General features: G+C 37.6%; 1 protein-coding gene across 3 annotated transcripts in view; it reads right to left on the bottom strand.

Moving 5' to 3' along the window:
- flt1 (fms related receptor tyrosine kinase 1) overlaps window positions 1–19,649 on the bottom strand; it is a 170,924-nt gene that overhangs the window by 88,817 nt on the left and 62,458 nt on the right. For all 3 annotated transcript variants that reach the window (XM_051926511.1, XM_028799484.2, XM_051926512.1), the window contains exon 11: window positions 15,120–15,240. In XM_051926511.1, coding sequence (XP_051782471.1) covers window positions 15,120–15,240 — 121 coding nt within the window. The remainder of the gene's footprint in view (window positions 1–15,119; window positions 15,241–19,649) is intronic.

Raw genomic sequence — 19,649 nt, 5'->3', positions numbered from 1 at the left:
AGCTCTTCCGGGGGAATCCCAAGGCGTTCCCAGGCCAGCCGGGAGACATAGTCCCTCCAGCGTGTCCTGGGTCTTCCCCGGGGCCTACTCCCGGTTGGACATACCCGGAACACCTCACCAGGGAGGCGTCCAGGAGGCATCCTGATCAGATGCCCGAGCCACCTCATCTGACTCCTCTCGATGCGGAGGAGCAGCGGCTCTACTCTGAGCCCCTCCCGGATGATTGAGCTTCTCACCCTATCTTTAAGGGAGACCCCAGACACCCTGCAGAGAAAACTCATTTCAGCCGCTTGTATTCGCGATCTCGTTCTTTCAGTCACTACCCATAGCTCATGACCATAGGTGAGGGTAGGAACATAGATCGACTGGTAAATTGAGAGCTTTGCCTTATGGCTCAGCTCCTTTTTCACCACGACAGACCGATGCAGCGCCTGCATCACTGTGGACGCCGCACCGATCCACCTGTCGATCTCACACTCCATTCTTCCCTCACTCGTGAACAAGACCCCAAGATACTTGAACTCCTCCACTTGGGGCAGGATCTCGCTCCCAACCCTGAGAGGGCACTCCACCCTTTTCCGGCTGAGGACCATGGTCTCGGATTTGGAGGTGCTGATTCTCATCCCAGCCGCTTCACACTCAGCTGCGAACCGATCCAGAGAGAGCTGGAGATCACGGCCTGATGAAGCAAACAGGACAACATCATCTGCAAAAAGCAGTGACCCAATCCTGAGTCCACCAAGCCGGACCCCCTCAACACCCTGGCTGCGCCTAGAAATTCTGTCCATAAAAGTTATGAACAGAATCGGTGACAAAGGGCAGCCCTGGCGGAGTCCAACTCTCACTGGAAATGGGTTCGACTTACTGCCGGCAATGCGGACCAAGCTCTGACACCGATCGCACAGGGACCGAACAACTCTTATCAGGGGGTCCGGTACCCCATATTCTCGGAGCACCCCCCACAGGATTCCCCGAGGGACACAGTTGAACGCCTTTTCCAAGTCCACAAAACACATGTAGACTGGTTGGGCGAACTCCCATGCACCCTCCAGGACCCTGCTAAGGGTGTAGAGCTGGTCCACTGTTCCGCGACCAGGACGAAAACCACACTGTTCCTCCTGAATCCGAGGGGCGACTATCCCACGGACCCTCTTCTCCAGAACCCCCCAATAGACTTTTCCAGGGAGGCTGAGGAGTATGATCCCTCTGTAGTTGGAACACACCCTCCGGTCCCCCTTCTTAAAGAGGGGGACCACCACCCCAGTCTGCCAATCCAGAGGCACTGTCCCTGATGTCCATGCGATGTTGCAAAGACATGTCAACCAAGACAGCCCTACAACATCCAGAGCCTTGAGGAACTCCGGGCGTATCTCATCCACCCCCAGGGCCCTGCCACCAAGGAGTTTTTTGACCACCTCGGTGACCTCAGTCCCAGAGATGGGGGAGCCCACCTCCGAGTGCCCAGGCTCTGCTTCCTCATTGGAAGGCATGTTAGTGGGATTGAGGAGGTCTTCGAAGTACTCCCCCCACCGACCCACAACGTCCCGAGTCGAGGTCAGCAGCGCACCATCCCCACCATATACAGTGTTGACACTGCACTGCTTCCCCCACCTGAGACACCGGACGGTGGACCAGAATCTCCTCGAAGCCGTCCAAAAGTCGTTCTCCATAGCCTCCCCAAACTCCTCCCATGCCCGAGTTTTTGCCTCAGCAACCACCGAAGCCATATTCTTTGTGTGTGACATTTAGAGGTAGAACATGCATTTTAATGTCTTTTTAATAAGGAATTGCAGTGAGAATAATTGTATCATTAAATGAAAACCCGCTGGAGTCTACATGTATGACAGTGTCAAGAGCACATCAAGGAAGGGCAACCACTCTGAAAACACCCTATAATATTAGCCCTATAGTCAGTTAAAGGCATACTGCTAAGGAATACAAACAGTGACAACCGGAACATTTCAAAAGCCTTGACTAAGCTTAATAAATATTGGTTATTATGATTCCATGGATGCATATATTCAGGTGTCAGCAATACAGATTGGTGGTGAAAATGTAATGATGTGGCATGTCTTTCAGTCACATGCATCGAGTCTCCTGATTTCAGAATAGGGATGCTTGAAACCTACACAACACTTTAACATCATTGACAATTAGGTGCATACCTTCTAGTCAGCAGAAAGAAAGTTTTCAGAAAGATAATATTCTATAGCACAGAGCTAGTAAAGTCCTAAAGTGATTCCTATAACATGACAGTGAATTCATCTTAATACCCATTGATCAAATATCAATCTTATTGAGTATCTATAAGATATAATGTAAAGAATCATTCATAGTAATATCTGCTAATTTGCAACTACATTTAAAACAGTTTTTTTGTTGGTATGTTTAATCCTGAGTTGTGGGGTGTAGCAGGAAGATGAAATCAGATTTTGATTTTGGTTCCAAGTTGATGCAGTTAGTTGAACTTACTTATAGTGGAACAAATGAGACAAGTTGAATAAGACTTTGTCCTTTTTGGTATAAACTTCTGCGGTGGGTTGGCACCCTGCCCAGGATTGTTTCCTGCCTTGTGCCCTGTGTTGGCTGGGATTGGCTCCAGCAGACCCCCGTGACCCTGTGTTCGGATTCAGCGGGTTAGGAAATGGATGGGTGGATGGATGGTATAAACTTAAGAAAATGTCAGCTCACCCATGGCAGCAAAAAGGTTGGTGGTCAGTTCAAGTAGCAGAAGAGGGGTAGTGGAAACCTAATTATGAGTCCAAAAGGTCAATGACCTGAGACAATGGTAAATGTATTCGTGCTCACAAACCTAAACATTTTCTAGGGCACTACACGTACTGTTAATACACTTAAAGTTTTATAAAATTGACACCTAAGAAATTGTTCTGTGAATGAAGTTCTATTAGGAGAGAATCGCTTCAACTAAAGTGAGGCCAATCAATTTACATTAGGCAAGCAATAGAGGTGTTAAGCTTTCATTTCAATATTTGAATGCTTATCAAAGGGTAAGTGAAATGTAAAGGCCCTTTCATAAGTAGCCGGATGGACATTGTGCCCAGCTACATCAGACAGAAGCTAATTCCGACATGGCCTCAGAGTTCCTTAGCAGACAAGGCAAAAATTGAGTATGACAAATATATGGAATGATGGCTGCATTTATTGCCCACAGTTCTGTAAGTACCTTCCGGACAAATCATTTTATCTTTGCAAAGGCCATCCATGGAAAAGCATCAACAAGTTCAAATATTCTTGAGTCCAGCACAACATAAAGGTATGTGTTGTAATACCAAAGTAGTGGGTGAAATCAGCACTAGCTAGCTTCAACATCATAAATAAACCAAATAAAAGAAAAAAAGGCCCAGACCAAGAAGGCTGGGAGGTCTCTTTGTGATGTTGAATTCAAAGGATGAAAAAGACCTTACGCTATATTTTGATTCTAGGGTATGTTTAGAGTCACAATGGGCCAATCAGGGGTTGCAGTGGCAGAGGTGACAAAATTGTACACAACATTTCTTCATTTAACAGGGAAGAATATTCTTCAGAATCTATAATTAGAGATGGACACACAATGACTGGTACATTATCCAGGATCTGAGACTGGTAGCCTTTAAAGTTACTTTCTGAATAAGTGTAGGTTCTACAGTAGGTATAAATGAAGTGATGACTAAGTAGAGAAGGTAGCTTCATGAAAATTATTAAATATGTTCCTTTACTTACATCTCAGTTGGAAAATTTGGCTATCTAACAGATTTGCTGTAATATATGACGCGAATTTTGACCGGCAGCATGATAGGTTAGTTCACCTACACGCTGGTTCCACAGTCACCATTTATGTCACACAGTTGGAAATAGAGCGGTAATTTATATGTATACTTGCATCTATTTCATTTCTTTTTTGACCAGGAGGATATTAGCATATATGGTTATACGTGTTTGTTGCTGGGTATAACTCAATAAAGTGTATTTAAATAAAAATATCTTCATAGTTATTGTATTTTATTCAAGAACACTATAATAGCCTAATATAAGGCATGCAAAATTGAAAAGCATAAACTCATGGGGGGCAGCACGGTGGCGCAGTGGGTAGCGCTGCTGCCTCGCAGTTGGGAGATCTGGGGACCTGGGTTCGATTCCCGGGTCCTCCCTGCGTGGAGTTTGCATGTTCTCCCCGTGTCTGCGTGGGTTTCCTCCGGGCGCTCCGGTTTCCTCCCACATTCCAAAGACATGCAGGTTAGGTGGATTGGTGATTCTAAATTGTCCCTAGTGTGTGCTTGGTGTGTGGGTGTGTTTGTGTGTGTCCTGCGGTGGGTTGGCACCCTGCCCGGGATTGGTCCCTGCCTTGTGCCCTGTGTTGGCTGGGATTGGCTCCAGCAGACCCCCGTGACCCTGTGTTCAGATTCAGCGGGTTGGAAAATGGATGGATGGATAAACTCATGGGTCATTAAACTGAAAATGAACTACTTCAAAATTGAAATGGTGAACTATGAACATGAATTTATTCATTTTAATCTGTATGAACTGAACTTTGAGATAGTTCTTGTGAGGTGTGAACTTGCACAACACTGACATCCACATTGCTTCCAACAATTCCAAAGTCATTTGAGCTAAAGACTAGAACAAATACATTATGAAAAAATTAAAACTCTTTAGCCATCAACACAAACAGTTCAGATGTAATTAAGTTCAAATATTTCACTTCATTTAGAGAATGCAGACACAGACACACAATGTACAACTAGCTCTTGTTTTAGGTTTACCAGTCTACATAATATCTTAACTGGAACTTTTGCTGTTAATGAATTCTTTCACAGGATCTAAGACTACCTTTTACACCTTGCAAACCACACACACTTTTACAGTACAACATTCCTAATTCATGCAAACACGTCGCTTTTGGTATGGACCTAAAACATAACTTTTTTAAGCTTTAGGCTGCCAAATTGCAGGCATGGCTGCTCTCTAGGAAAGGAGGCAGATGGATGTGTTCATTGTTGTTGATCATATTCGAAGAAAAAAAAAATGACCTTCTCAGACCTTATCAGTTTAGCTTAAGGCTGCTGTGCATTGAGCAGTAAGGGCTGGAACTAGATTAGCGCACAAATCACAGATCTTTTTGATGTTAACCATTCCTTCCATTCCACAGAACCAAAAGATGCCACACACTCAGTAGAAAATCAGTCCAATTAATTAAATGATGATTCTGATTGTGCTGAAAGCAATCTGTCAGTAAATCTGTAATGGACAAAGTGGCTTTAGAAAAGGGACAAATGAATATTTTCAGTTTGAAATTGTTCTGTTTTTAAAAGTGACTATGGTGTATTTTAGCTGTGAATAGTGGCTTTTTGGGCAAATGCAGGAGCTACCCTACCTAGCAGACAAGGGTTTTGAACAGCCACAAGGGTTTAAGCAACTACTGGAGAGTTTTTTGCTTTGTTTCTTTTAAAGCTGTATTTTGCCTCCCTTTGTTCATCCCTCACTGTAGGTATTTGTGTAATAATGGTACAATTTTTAATTCAGTTCTTGCTTTCTGATGATTTTTTCCTATGTGCAGAGAGCTGCCACAAAGGCCTTCTTATACCCTGCTTTTCTGAGGTCACATTCCATTATGATAAAATTAATATCTACTGCATACAATATCCACTTATAATTGCAGATGCATAACTCAGGATGGAGCCACTTGTTAGAATAATTGTGTAAAAGGACAGGGGATTTTTGTAGGACTGTATGACAAATAAAAGATGTTATAAAAAACAAAATGTTACAAGAAGAAATATGAGTTGCATTCCCTTTATGTGTAAAACTGATAAAGATGTGTTTTGTCTTTCTTAATAGCAATTTTGAAAATAAACACTTCAGTTGGCTGTGCCAGCTAAACAGGATAAAGGTTTCTGACAGTTGCTTTATGAGATTGGTGAGATTGTAAAACTGCTAGCTATTTTTTTTGTTCGGTTAATCAGTATCTGAACCCAATATACTATACACCCAGTAATAATTGCTGAGTTATGTTACCACTACTTCTCTCTGTTATCAAAAAGCCTACATAAATTCTTCTTTGTGCATTATATAGAAGAGAGAACCTAAAATGCATACATCTGATTTTCAACAAGGGCCATTTCCTAAATTTTCAAGAAACTGTAGACAGACTTATCCATTTTAAAGTTACTGCACACTGTTTCTGCCACGGGCTTCCCAATGAATACACATACACTAAGGATACATTGATAAACTGTAACAATACTCGTTTTCTGTAATGCTCAATATTTGTTTCAATAACATTATTTTTGGGATAGAATGAATAGATGCAGGAAGTTGCCAGGATTCTATGTACTATAAAATATTACTTGAATTAATTATTGGTCTATTGCAGTTGATTAAATGGATTGATTACTATAAATAATTGTTCAGAATTTATACTTAAATAATAAATTAGAAACTAAAACTGGCAGAACAGACCATAGCAAGAGCTAGCCTTCTAATGCACATGTAACAGTTTGATAGAGACTGCAAAGAGCGATAATCTTCCATTCACTGCAAATTGTGCCTTTGTGCCTTTTGTGCTTTTGAGTATATATTCCAAATGTACTAGAATGACAAAAAAAGCTATAAGAGACACACTAGGAGCAGATTTCTTCCAGGTCAGCGTATGACATCAAAGGGAGCATACATGTGACACAGTGTGACCTTGCTGGAGGGCATTTGGGTCAGATTTACTTTAGGGATTCCTGTTTTATGCACACTAGGAGATTGAAAAATGTAGCTGTGTCAGCAACAAGAAGAGGAGGAGCTGATTTCACAATCCTGGGAATCTAGGGGAATATCCATAACCATGGAAATGATTATAAGAACTGATTCTGAAGCATTTTGAAGGTGGGGTTTAAAAGTCAGAAGATAATTCCCTCTAGAGTTACAAAGTCTACTGAGTTAAGAAGGTAGACAGGCCTTATACTGTATACAAGAACTGTAAACATATTGAAATTACCAAGACATGCCTGACTATATGGAAATGTGTGGAATCAAAACAAGTAGTGCCTTTGATTTTCTTAGACTAGAATGTAGAGAAAAGCCAAGCAAAATGACACCTTTTATCGGCTAACTAAAAAGATGATTACTAAAAACATGATTACATCTTGCCTGAAGAAGAGGCCTGAGTTGCCTCGAAAGCTTGCATATTGTAATCTTTTTAGTTAGCCAATAAAAGGTGTCATTTTGCTTGGCTTTTCTCTACATTCATAATGGCTAACACGGTACAACACCCTAGTACTTTAGACTAGAATGAAAACTTGTCACCTGCCTCAGTTACTTCTTTATAATTCAGTGCAAGAAAATGGCAGACAACAACATGTTATTTTGAAACCATACACTGACTGAATTTCTAGTGAAACTACTTTGGCTTAAATTCACACATTGCAAAATATGCATGTAACGGTACCTGGGTGCCATTTAGCAGAGTCAGACAATGCGCAAAGCATTTTAAACATGGAAATACAGATGTCACTGATCATTCCTAATGTAGCTGCCTATAAAATGTCTCTACTGATAGGAATAAGAAAAATAAGAGATCTTCAAACTTCAAAAATCAAGAAAATGTATTAATCAGGTGGCACGGTGGCGCAGTGGTAGTGCTGCTGCCTCGCAGTTAGGAGACCCAGGTTCGCTTCCCGGGTCCTCCCTGCATGGAGTTTGCATGTTCTCCCCGTGTCTGCGTGGGTTTCCTCCGGGCGCTCCGGTTTCCTCCCACAGTCCAAAGACTTGCAGGTTAGGTGGATTGGCGATTCTAAATTGGCCCTAGTGTGTGCTTGGTGTGTTTGTGTGTGTCCTGCGGTGGGTTGGCACCCTGCCCAGGATTGGTTCCTGCCTTGTGCCCTGCGTTGGCTGGGATTGGCTCCAGCAGACCCCCGTGACCCTGTAGTTAGGATTCAGCGGGTTGGAAAATGGATGGATGGATGTATTAATCAGTATGTGTATTTCTGAAAAGAAATAAAGAAAACTTGCACAGAAGTGATTAAAATGTATCTAATTTCCCATGTGAAGCACAAAATCCTCTTTACAGTCACTGCAGCCTTACAAAGATAAGGAGAAGTGGAAGTTGAGAGTGTTTTGGTGGTATTTTGAGGTGGCAACTAAGCAAACCACTACAACAGAACATGCTCAACCTACACTAGAGAAGTCAAGTGGGGCAATGTGAATTATTTTGGTCACTTTTTTATTTTGATACTCTTGTTTCTTCCTCAGTATATCACTTACCTCCTGTTTTTGATTAACAACAGCCATCCAGCTTTTTCCATTTTGCTTATATAGTTCTTTCACTCTGGTTTATACAGGGGACACAGGCTTTTGCATCACAATATTCTCAAACATGATTAATCCAACTCAGAGTCAGAACTTTTCTGGATATCCAAGGGCACTGGTTCATTCAGACAACACATACAATCACACCTGCACGTACATAATACAATTTAAAATTACCAATCAATCAAACAAGCACACATTTGGGATGTCTGATGAAAAACAAAAGTATCTGGAGAAAAATGAACACACACTGGGAGAATGTACAAACTCACTCGACATGAATGAGGCATGAGATTCAAATCCAGTCCTAGATTCATGAAGCAATATTTTTGTTTGCTTTTAAGTCTTAAACAGCTGTGATTAAAGGATAGCTTTTACTATTTCCACTGCCCACATGTGGAAACAAACGGGTTTCCTACATGTACAAAATTTGGTTGATCCTTTTTCTTCTTCTTTTCTATTGAGTTTATTTAAATCAAGTAAAATTCCATACAAACAAGTCAAACTTAACAAAACTAAAATCAAGTCAACCCCCACTCATGAGAAAGAGAGGAAGGCCAACAGCCAGTGTAAAACTTTAAAAACAGAAAAGAGGGAAGAAAATCCTTTTTCTTCTAAATGTGCATCCTCTAAAATTACTTAATGTGCCCCAGAGTTAATAAAAGATAAGTTTTCATACATGTGTATTTGAGCCGGTTTGTTGGCAAAGATAAAGTCCACAAGGTAACAGAAAATTGCTTCATTGACAAGGTCCATTATTTTCAGAATAATACAACAGCTGTTATACAGTATAGTATATTTAACACTTCAATAATAAAGCCAAGCAAAATAGGACCAACCCAAAAAGACAAAAGACGAAAACATGCTGTTTAAAAATTAAATTTCACATTATCTTAATTAAGCAAAAAACTTGAAAACAAAAGTATATTCCATGAAATGTTTGGATTACTTAATTGGAAAACAAGTAAAGAAAAGGAAAATGTAAGTTGATAAGAGCATGTCTGGGGTGTGGGAATTTAACCATTCAGGAAAACCTCATAAAAATACTCCCAATATTTAATTTCTGCTTATGTTATTATAAAAGAGTTTTTTTTTGTTTAAGAGATATACTTAAATATGGAGAATATCAACAATAATCAAAGTGTCCTTAATCAGATAAATACATTATGGCTCATTTCCTTGTTTATTTTATCACTTATTCAGATTTGACAGGATGCCTCTGACTTCTCAGCAGAGGTGGAGAGATGTAAAATGTTTAAGCAAATAATGCAATACAATCAAGAAAGCGCATATGGGAGATCCTAAAGTCACTTCAGAAATGATAGATGGGAAACTTTGGTAAATCAGAATGAATTAATGTAATGCTAGTTCAACATAATCCCAATGTAGAGTACAAAAGCCTATGGTTTACTACACAAATAGCACTCTTGGAAGTCTAATGTTTATTTATCTTTTTGTTACTCATTTATGCTACAGTGCAAAAAGTATAATCCAACATCATATTCTGCATGATTTGTGGCTAAAAATATCATGCTCCTTTTTTATTCTTCACTTTTTATCACTCTTCAAAGCAAGTACAGGTTGAGCCAAAAAAAAGTACCACACTTCAAACATTTATTGTATAAAAATGCTACAAGATAAAATAAATTTCGACACAAGAAAGGGTATACAAAATAGATTTTTTCACTGTGTTTTAAAAATGATATCTTCAAGGTGGTGGCCACCATTAGTGATACACTCTTCGAGACAATTTATGAACGCTCACAAGACTTGTTCAGCCATTTCATGGGGAATAACGCCAATTTCGTGGCGAATAGCATCCTTGAAGGCTTCAAGGTTTTGAGGTCAGTGTGTGTATACCTTCGACTTGAGAGAGCCCCACAAGAAGAAATCACACAGAGCGAGATCAGGCGAATGTGAAGGCCACACGACATTGCAAAACAGGGAGATCAGCTTCCCTGGAAACATCTTCCGCAAAACTTTCATGGATTTCCGCACTGTATGAGATGTTGTCCCATCCTGTTGAAACCAGGCATTCACCACATCCATTTCTTCCAGTTGGGGCCACAAAAAGTTCTCTAGCATTTCAATGTAACGTTCTAAAGTGACGGCGACTGTTGCTCCCCCCTCCTCAAAAAAGTAAGGGTCGACAATTACAAATTCTGCAACTGCGCACCAAACTGTTACACGCTCACTGTGCAGGGGTCTCTGGAGTTCACAAGGGTTGGTTTCAGCCCAATAGTGAAAGTTTTGTTTATTTATGTAACCATTCAACTGGAAATGTGCCTCGTCGCTGCACATGACGATGGCATCTCGATAAATGGTTTGTAGAATGTTCACGCACAACTCTCTACGGCTCTACCAGTCTCTCTCAGCGACTTCCTGCACTACCATCATTTTGTATAGATGGAAATTAAGGTCCTCATGCAAAATCTTCCTCAAAGACGTGTTGGAAATGCCTAAGACAGAAGTATCTTTGTGCATTTAACATCTAGTAGACTGCAAAACTGATGCCCTTACAGCTTGGATATTTTCAGGCATTCGGACAGTCCAAGAGCGTCCTGAACATTTTCTGTTCAATGTTGTACCTGTCTGTCTAAATTTAGCCATACAGTGAAAAAGTGGTTTCTGATTTGGCACGTCACAATTAGAAGGAATGCTGAAATGCGTTCGGAAGGTGCGTTGCATAGTGACGATGGATTTGTTGTTTTTGAAGAACACATTGACAGCAAAAGCACGGTGTGCACTGGACCAAGGCATGTTGCCGACTGAATACTACAAAGGATTGCCTATCAAAGGACACCCACCCCAACCCACTCGGCTGCTCCTACCTCACGCAATGACCTCAAGAAATGTGGTACTTCATTTTGGCTCACCCTGTGCAATGCACTCTTAGTTTTCTTTTAATGTGTTTAACTTTCTCACTTATATTCTTATAGGTTGTTTTTATTCTTTCTGTGGCTATTTTCTGCCATATCTTCTCTACAACTGTAAATAAAGGCAGCAGGCCAAGACAGAAAAAGCAACATGGGGCATGAAGTAGGTTGGAAATCCACTGCAGACGTATAAAACTGATGCCAAAAGTGATTCAGGAGTTGGGAAGTTCTTGTTGGGACAGCTCGTTTGTTAGCTTGGAAAACTAAAACATTATAGGAGCAAGAATAAATGACTAATACTCAAGCTTCCAGTTTTAGAGGGGAGATTGTATTTCTCTAATATGCTAGAATCCAATGAGGAATAAAGAAAATAAGTTGATCACAGTAATATATACAATATTATTTACATTTCAAAAAGCATTTGATAGGGTACCACATGAGAGGCTAGATTGATAGATATTTGAAACAAACACAAAGCAAAGAGAGTAGTGGGAGAAACTCTGAATTAAGCAATGGTAAAAGCAGTGTCCTCCAGTTGTCAATGCCAGGGCTAATGCCCTTTTTATTGTATACAAATGACTATGATAAAAATGTAACTAATAAACTGATTAGGTTTGAGGGTGACACCAAACTAAAGGACATGAATGATATCATATAGCCATCACAATCATTATGGATGAATCTGGACAGAATTCATATTTGAGTTGATGCTGAATTATACTCAATGTAAATACAGGAAAAGTATTCTATCTACCTATTATAATGAGGTGTCTGAAACTTGAAAGCACACTTTATAAGGAGGACTTAGGAGTCATAGTGGACACTTCAGTATTCACATACAGACTGTGAAAAAATAGAATTTTAAATTACATAGAATGATGTCAAGAGAAGGCAAGCATAAAGTCTTAACAATAACTAGCAATCATTTCCCTACTAAATGACAACTGGTTGTTTGTATTTTAAATTTATCCAAAACCTTAGATATTGAATAATGGGCGCTACAATCTTAAATTAAATTAAATGTCACATTAAATGCTAACGTTGAATCATGGCAACTGATGTCAATATCAACAAAATGTCTGTAGCCTTGAGAATAAAGGCAAAAACGGTGGCTCCCAAAAGAAACCAGCCACAAAATGATGCCATGATAATGTAAATAAAATAGCGAAAAAGTTATTTATCATACTGATAAGGCAAGAAATAGTGAAAAATATGGTAATGACATAAAATGATTAAGGCAGAAACTCACTCATTGGTTAGTTTTCTTGTAGAGAATTTGGATTGATTAGGTGAAAGAACAATTTTAACTATTTCTAATATTCAGTTCATAATCACATTGAAATATACATTGAAAGTGAGGTAGCTAGACAGGAGATAGTAGCTAGTGACCAGGCAGTGATTTGTTTCTTGGCTAGCATAAAGTAATTATGTTGGCCTAGTACCAGGACTATGTGAAAGAATGTTTCAAACTGACTCCATAGGAGGATTTGATGAGCCAACCACAGGCCCTTGGATTAAGACGAATAAAAAAACTCTGGGTGAATATGAAAATATCACAGTGATGTTGCTGATTTATGGTAGTAAAGCATTTGGTCAGTCATTGAAAAAAACAGCAAAGTCTTGCAGGTAGTGGTTCCAACTGTCATAAACAGAGCTCTTTGTATGCTTCTTTGTTTATTTTGAAAGATTGCTTTCCATTTGGTCGGTAGACAAGGTATACAAGTAAATCAGTTTGGAATCTTCTGGAGACTGAGGTTCTTGAGCTTTAAAAACTACTGTACTTACAGTGTATATCATTTAATTTTGGAAGGGGCACATGCATCCAGGAAAAAAAATATTTCTCGTTGTAGCCAAATAGTAAACTAAACAACCCGACACACTCCTCAAAGTAGGCAGAAAAAAAAAAAAGTCAAATATTGGAGAGAAGTATCACTTTGCTAGTTTTGCTAATTTAACTTTTTAAAACAATAACTTATGAAAGCAGCAACATCAACATCATGTCTCAGGTACAACAGGAACCTGGATAAGTTTATTGTTGTCTTTCCGATATCCCAGATCTTGACTCTCCAGCTATGTCCAGGTAGGTTGGTTCAGAGAAAAGGGCCAAAATCTGAATGTCTAGATGACTTCCAAGACAGCTCAATGATGCTAAACTATTGTAACTGACAGTCTGTGAGCAAGTAGTTCAATCTGTCTTAGATGCTCATTATCATCTTATTCAAATATGACTAAAAATGGGCAAGTACATTTTATACTGTACATTAAAGATTTGGTGCCTTATCTTGCGCTATAACATGTTTTTGCTTCTAGATATTTACATTTCAGAAGGGCCATATTTTAAGGCTCATTTTGAGAGTGAAACTAAAATACTTCTATATTTGGTAGTACTGCAAACTATATCTATATGTAAATCTAGAAAAGAAAAATGTGCATAACCATACCAATGTATTATTATATTTGCTGCAAACTACAGTACTTATGCACACTTTAGTCTGTAACTGTAACATGCAGTTGAAATACAGTATCTTCTATTATTGATTGATGTATCCTTGTACAGTATACTAAGTAAAACACCTTGTGACAGTGTAGTTTTTGAATGGCATTATATTGGATGAAGACTGATTGTGTGATCATGCTGAGTTGAATGAACAGTTTATCTACTCATACTGAGTTGTTGTGACATCATTGTGTTTCTACAAATACATGTCAGTCAGATTTGTAAAAATTCCACCTGGAGTTTTTAAAAAATTATATTATAGGTAGTTGAAAGTCAACATGGACAAAAGATAGGAGATATTAGCTGTGGGAGGATAGTGTTGAACACCTTGACATTGGCTGGCTGCAGGTTGTTCCTGGCTGACATTACCCAGGAAATATCAGGACTGTACTCTCTTTTCCAACTGACTGATGAAAAAATACCAGGCTGTTTGGATTCATAGAGAAGATGCATACTGATACCTGACGCACAAACTCTGAGATTCTCTTTATTTTTATTAAACTTGGATCACTTCTGGACATGATGGCTATTAAAATCACTGATATAAACCGTTGCATGAATGAATATTGGGGCAATTTTGTTCTGGCACTTTCACTTTGAGGTTTATAGACACTGGCTACTCCTAACCTATCTACTCTTCTAACCATGTTGTGTCAATTGGCTAATCTTGTAGCATTAAACATTTCTTGTCAGACTTTGTAGCCTCTAATAAGGCATTCTCAGGGTCCTTTAGCTTTAATAATATTAAATTTTAAATATCATTTTTAAAGGAAAATAGCTAAACCATTAAACCAGTCATTTTAAACAGGTAGGATTCAAGAGAGGTACCTAACAATAATACCAAAAGTAAGTAGTTTAGATTTTTTTAAGATGCAAGTCAGGTTAGACAGGTAAATAATAAATGTTTATAATCCTAGTCCAATACTTCTAGACTTGTTCTCTCTTTCACTTACTTGAAAATATCAGGTTTTAAAAAATGGATGGATAAATATATAACAGTTTTAGAAACTGTTCAACCTACATTTTTCATTCTTCAACAAACAGGAATGATAAAAATGATAGCAGTCATCTAAAGTTTCCATATGAAAACAAAGTTAAAGAAAAAAGGACTTACTACAAACTGATACCTCAGTGGAATTGTAAGGGTATGTTGAAAGTGCAAGAGTTTTGATTGTTTGAATCCCATTTTAAACCCTTTATTATATGCAAAGTTTAAAAATAGAAGGTGATGATTTAAAAAAAAACATGACATGCATCTGTTCATAGAAAGATCTTCTTGTGAAAACCCAGTGGGAATTACTGCACAAAAGAAAACCAAATGTTTGGTCTTTTTCCGAAGCTGACTGGATCTTCTAGCCAAAATATACTGTACAATGCAACAGTCAAAATATTTTGCTTCAGTTCAAATTTGTCACAGAAAAAAAGAATAATAATAAATGGCTGTAGGGCCATACCTTATTCTTCCCTTTAATTATTTCAGACCTCTCAGTGATGCTCAGAATCCTGTTTCCTGACCGGCTGCTGTTTGTAGTCAGCTGAACAGGGGTTCTCTTAGTTGAAGCAGGTAGTTTGCACCTTTTGTGAAAAGCAATTAGAAAAAAGAAACATAATGGAATTGTTTAATACAGATGTGGTCATCTGATGCTCTAAAAATGAAACAATGCATCACTCCACTTGGTTTCCAAAAATCCCAAAAAAAGCCACCAAGGAAACATGGAAAAGAATTATCTATACTGCAAGATTAGGAGGGAGAATAAAATTTAAGACTTCTAGAACAATCTTTTTTTATTATTATTATCATAGAGAAGCTATTCTTTTAAAACAGTTTTAAAATTTCTTTTAACCTTGTATGAAAAGTAAAACTAAAGTTCTGAGAATAACTTGAAGAAGGCTAATGGCATTAATGTGATTTTTATTTTGTCAACAAAGCACTGAATAATCATATTTAAAAAATTTGCCCTTGAAATTACCAGAAGTAGATTACGATAATAATGAATTGTTAATTACTTCAACAGAACACTTGCATCCATTTGTTATTAAGCCTGTTTAGATGGTCTTGGCAGTATTGGAAGGAAGGAAGGAAGGAAAAAATCCCAAACAGGGCATGAGTCCATACCCGGGCACTATTAGCTAATCTGTAACAGCTATGTGACAGACACAAACCAGCCTCAGAATGAAGGCCAGTATATCATGGATCACATTTAGACATGGATATATTTGGCTAAATTAAACTAGCCAGTTAACCTAACCACACAATTTTGGGAAGTGCAAGGGGAAAAACAAAAAACACCCTGAGTAAAACCTGCAAAACTTGGGAAGAATGTGCAAACTTAATTCAAATAATGTGTGTAAATGCAAAATACATGTTCTATTATGTCAGTCGCATAATCTTGCACAATGAAGGTGCTAACCTATATTGACAATAATCAGTGACATGGATTATGTAAACAATTCAATAGTGTAATCTCAGTTTTTAAAACTAACACAGAACTTTAAATAATGCATTTTTTTCTGCACAGTGAATACAGTCTTAACCTTAATTACATTAATTATTTACATATATTTTTACCAGATGTAATGTTCTGATCAGAAAGTGTGTTAACAGCTGAAAATGAACCAACAACCATGTAGTGTACATTTTAGCACCATAGCCAATAATCTATACTGCTTGGCACTTTCTCAAAGAAATTTAACTATACTGTTTTGAAACAGAGAATAGTTCCCTGGGTATATGTATAGAACATTTATTTTTATACATTTTGCAAATATAAAATGAGTAAACTGTAAACATCTTGCAGCATAAAGATAAACAGCTAAGTTTATTCAATTTCCATAATTTTTCAGTAAAACAATTCACGAAAATTAGTCACTCTGAACATCCCTCATTTAAGGTCATAAGTTAAAAGTTATGTTTGGTAAAGTCTTAATTTGGCAATATGATTATGGCTTAGAACAGTGATCTATGGCCAAATACTGTACATGTGCTTTATTACACTCCCCATGCTCATACCCACTCAATAGCGCGACACATCTGCATTTTTCTGTTTTTTTTTTCTTCAAGGAATTTAGGGCATGGACACCGACTATCATACAATTGTGGGGGCCAAAAAACTAAAACCTACAACATAGATAATAATCTAACTATAATGACAAAAACAACAATAGCAATACTACAACTAATAACAGTAATTGTCTTACATTAAAACGTGTGTTAAAAGTTGGCAAATACTGTCCTTCTTTGTTCACTATCATCTATGACTTGATGGTTGACACTCTTCACATTTGCTCTTGGCACTCTAAAAAAAAAAAAGTTCTCCGTAGTCGGTCTCTCTCTGGATGGTGATATAACACTCTTTGCATACGTTGGCAAGGATACAATAAACAAGAATCATGGGTAAATGTTTAAAGATAATCATTTTGCTTTCATTTCATTGCATTGTGTGATTACATTAGACTAGACAGTTTACTTCAGGGACCTAAAATTGAATTTATATGATTATGGTTTATAGAACTGCATGGTAAGAGTATGATTATGCTGTCAAAATGACCATAAGCGGGTTAAACAGCTGTGATTTAAAAAATCTATTTATACACAGTGGTGACTTTTTTCACTTATTCAATCTTTTTTTGGGAAAAAAGAGAAATGCAAAAAATAAAATAAAAATTAAAACCTGGCAATACAGACAAATTATTACATATATTCTGAATTTATGAGTGTATTTTTCCAAGAGAGTCTTGTAGAGTAGCTCCTCTTCTGTTGTGTCCACAGTTTTTTATGTAAAGATCCATTGGCAATAATTCTGTTCAGAGCATCTTTGAGCACTTTCCATTATGAGTTGACGAATTTGCAACCTTCCTGCACTGTAAACTATTAGATGTCAGCAGTTAGCATGTAGCTGGTGTTCTTTGTTGTCTACTAGGTTCCATCTGTCTGATTAATTCATTTTTAATTTACTTTGCAGATTCAGGATTGATATAGGTACACATTAATATGGGAACTGAATAGACTGCAAAATTAATTTGTACATATGGTTCACATTTTGGCCTCACTCTCCCATGGTCCAGGGTTTGACTGGAGACCTCTTTGATTGTCTCAGATTAATCCAGTTTCATTTCACATTGGAAAGACATGCATGCTTGGTTTTAAAAATGAAGTGGCCTAATTAATATGAATGGATATGAGTGTGTATAAGAGTCCCCATGAAGGTGTTGAGTCCTATCAGGTGCCATTTTCTGCTTTGCAGTGCTGGCTCTCTACAACACTGTGATAAAAAATGCAGGGTTGAGAAAATGGATGGCTCGATGGATATAAAGGGTTATCGAGTTAAAAAAAGACACATATAGAATGTGCATCTCCAACTACATTTGGTATTCATTTCCAGGATGAGATATCTAGTGATTATTCAATTGAAGGAAGAGCAATATTTATTCAGCCGCACCTTATTAAAAAAAGAAGAAAAAAAAAAAAGATCTTTTTGAGGAACACAGGATCAAAGTTTGGAGTTTTATGGGAAATAATACATGATTAAAAGTCTAGTATAGCCCCTAAGACTTAGTTTACTTTCAGTGCAATTGAAATGCGTGTTCTTATTTAAAATGGCAAATACGGCCATTGTTTTAAAAACTTTTAAAAATACTGCTCATTCTATTTCATAGTGTGTGGTTTTATTTTCTTTCGCTGCCTATTTAGCTATTAGCTTACTGGATAAAATGGGTGAACTGGATTCCTATGTTTAGCTGTGCTCCTGTTGCTTTTCCTTTGGGAGACTGTACCTTGATGTTTATATTAGTAGCCTGTTTAGGAATACACAAGCCAACAGCCTAAACAAATACTGTACATTGTATTCTGTTAGTTCTCAGCCACAACCCAGGATGAAAAGACATATTTTGGTTACACCTTTGGTGAGACCAAGGAAATCCTCCTTGGCAGGACATGCAACAAAACAAAATAAGGATGGAAATGCTTTGAACAACAAGTGGTCATGCTCAGTTACAGAACATATATCTTGCTCTTGCAAGTGTGGAACATTATAATATTTACTTTGCTGAGTGTGGATTGCCTTTTTCAATTCATCAGAAGGCACAGATTTGCACTAAAATGTTTTAGACATTTTTTCTGACATATTATACATTCTAGGGTGAGCACGTGCTACTGTCCTGTCACCTAACCTTCACAAATATTCAAGTTTGGCAAATTGCATTGTTGCCAAAAACATGGAGGTTTGATTTTTAAGTACATTTAATTAGTTGATGTATATATACACTGAGTATACTTTTGTTTATAAAATTGTAAACTTTTTATTTGCTTCAATTTTTGGGCTTTACTAATCATGTACATTTTACATTATGTGTGCATTTCCACTCAAATGTCACAGTAATACATGATGAAAAACAAATATTTTGCTTTTTGCATGCCTTAAAGACAACTTAAAAAGTTCTATTGTTCCAAGTTGTAACGTATTCCCATGGGATTTATTCTTGTGTATTAAAGGGAATGTCAATTGTGTTTTTTTTTTTTTTTACTAAAATTGGCCTAAGTAGGGAGGAAGTAAGATTCTTCAAGTGATTAATTCATTTTGACAGCCCAGGTCACATTTTAAGATATTACTGAATACAAAAAAAAAGCAAACTGCAGTGTAATAAACAAGTTGCTAAAGTTCCACTTTATTCAACAAATAATAAGCTCGGAAATACTGTCTTTGCTGTTCCTTTGTTTAAGTGGACTTAATTATGAATTTCTTTGTTAAATTTTTTCATACTTTGAATAAGCAAAATAGCCAGTTCTGCTGCCGTATTTTTAAAGTATTGTGTCTTTCTCTTGCTCTCAAATAATATTAGTTTGATTTTAGGCTGCAGACTAATTTTGCTCTTTGGTGGTGCACATGTGAACTGGGTTTTAACAACTATTTCATATTTGTTATGTTTACAGGAATTAAAATAATATTTTCCAAGAAAATGAATCTAAATTTAAGTGTTTAATGCTA

This window comes from Erpetoichthys calabaricus, chromosome 4, assembly GCF_900747795.2.
Source record: "Erpetoichthys calabaricus chromosome 4, fErpCal1.3, whole genome shotgun sequence".
NCBI classification, from domain to species: Eukaryota; Metazoa; Chordata; class Cladistia; order Polypteriformes; family Polypteridae; genus Erpetoichthys; species Erpetoichthys calabaricus.
This window is presented reverse-complemented; position numbering and strand designations above follow the sequence as displayed.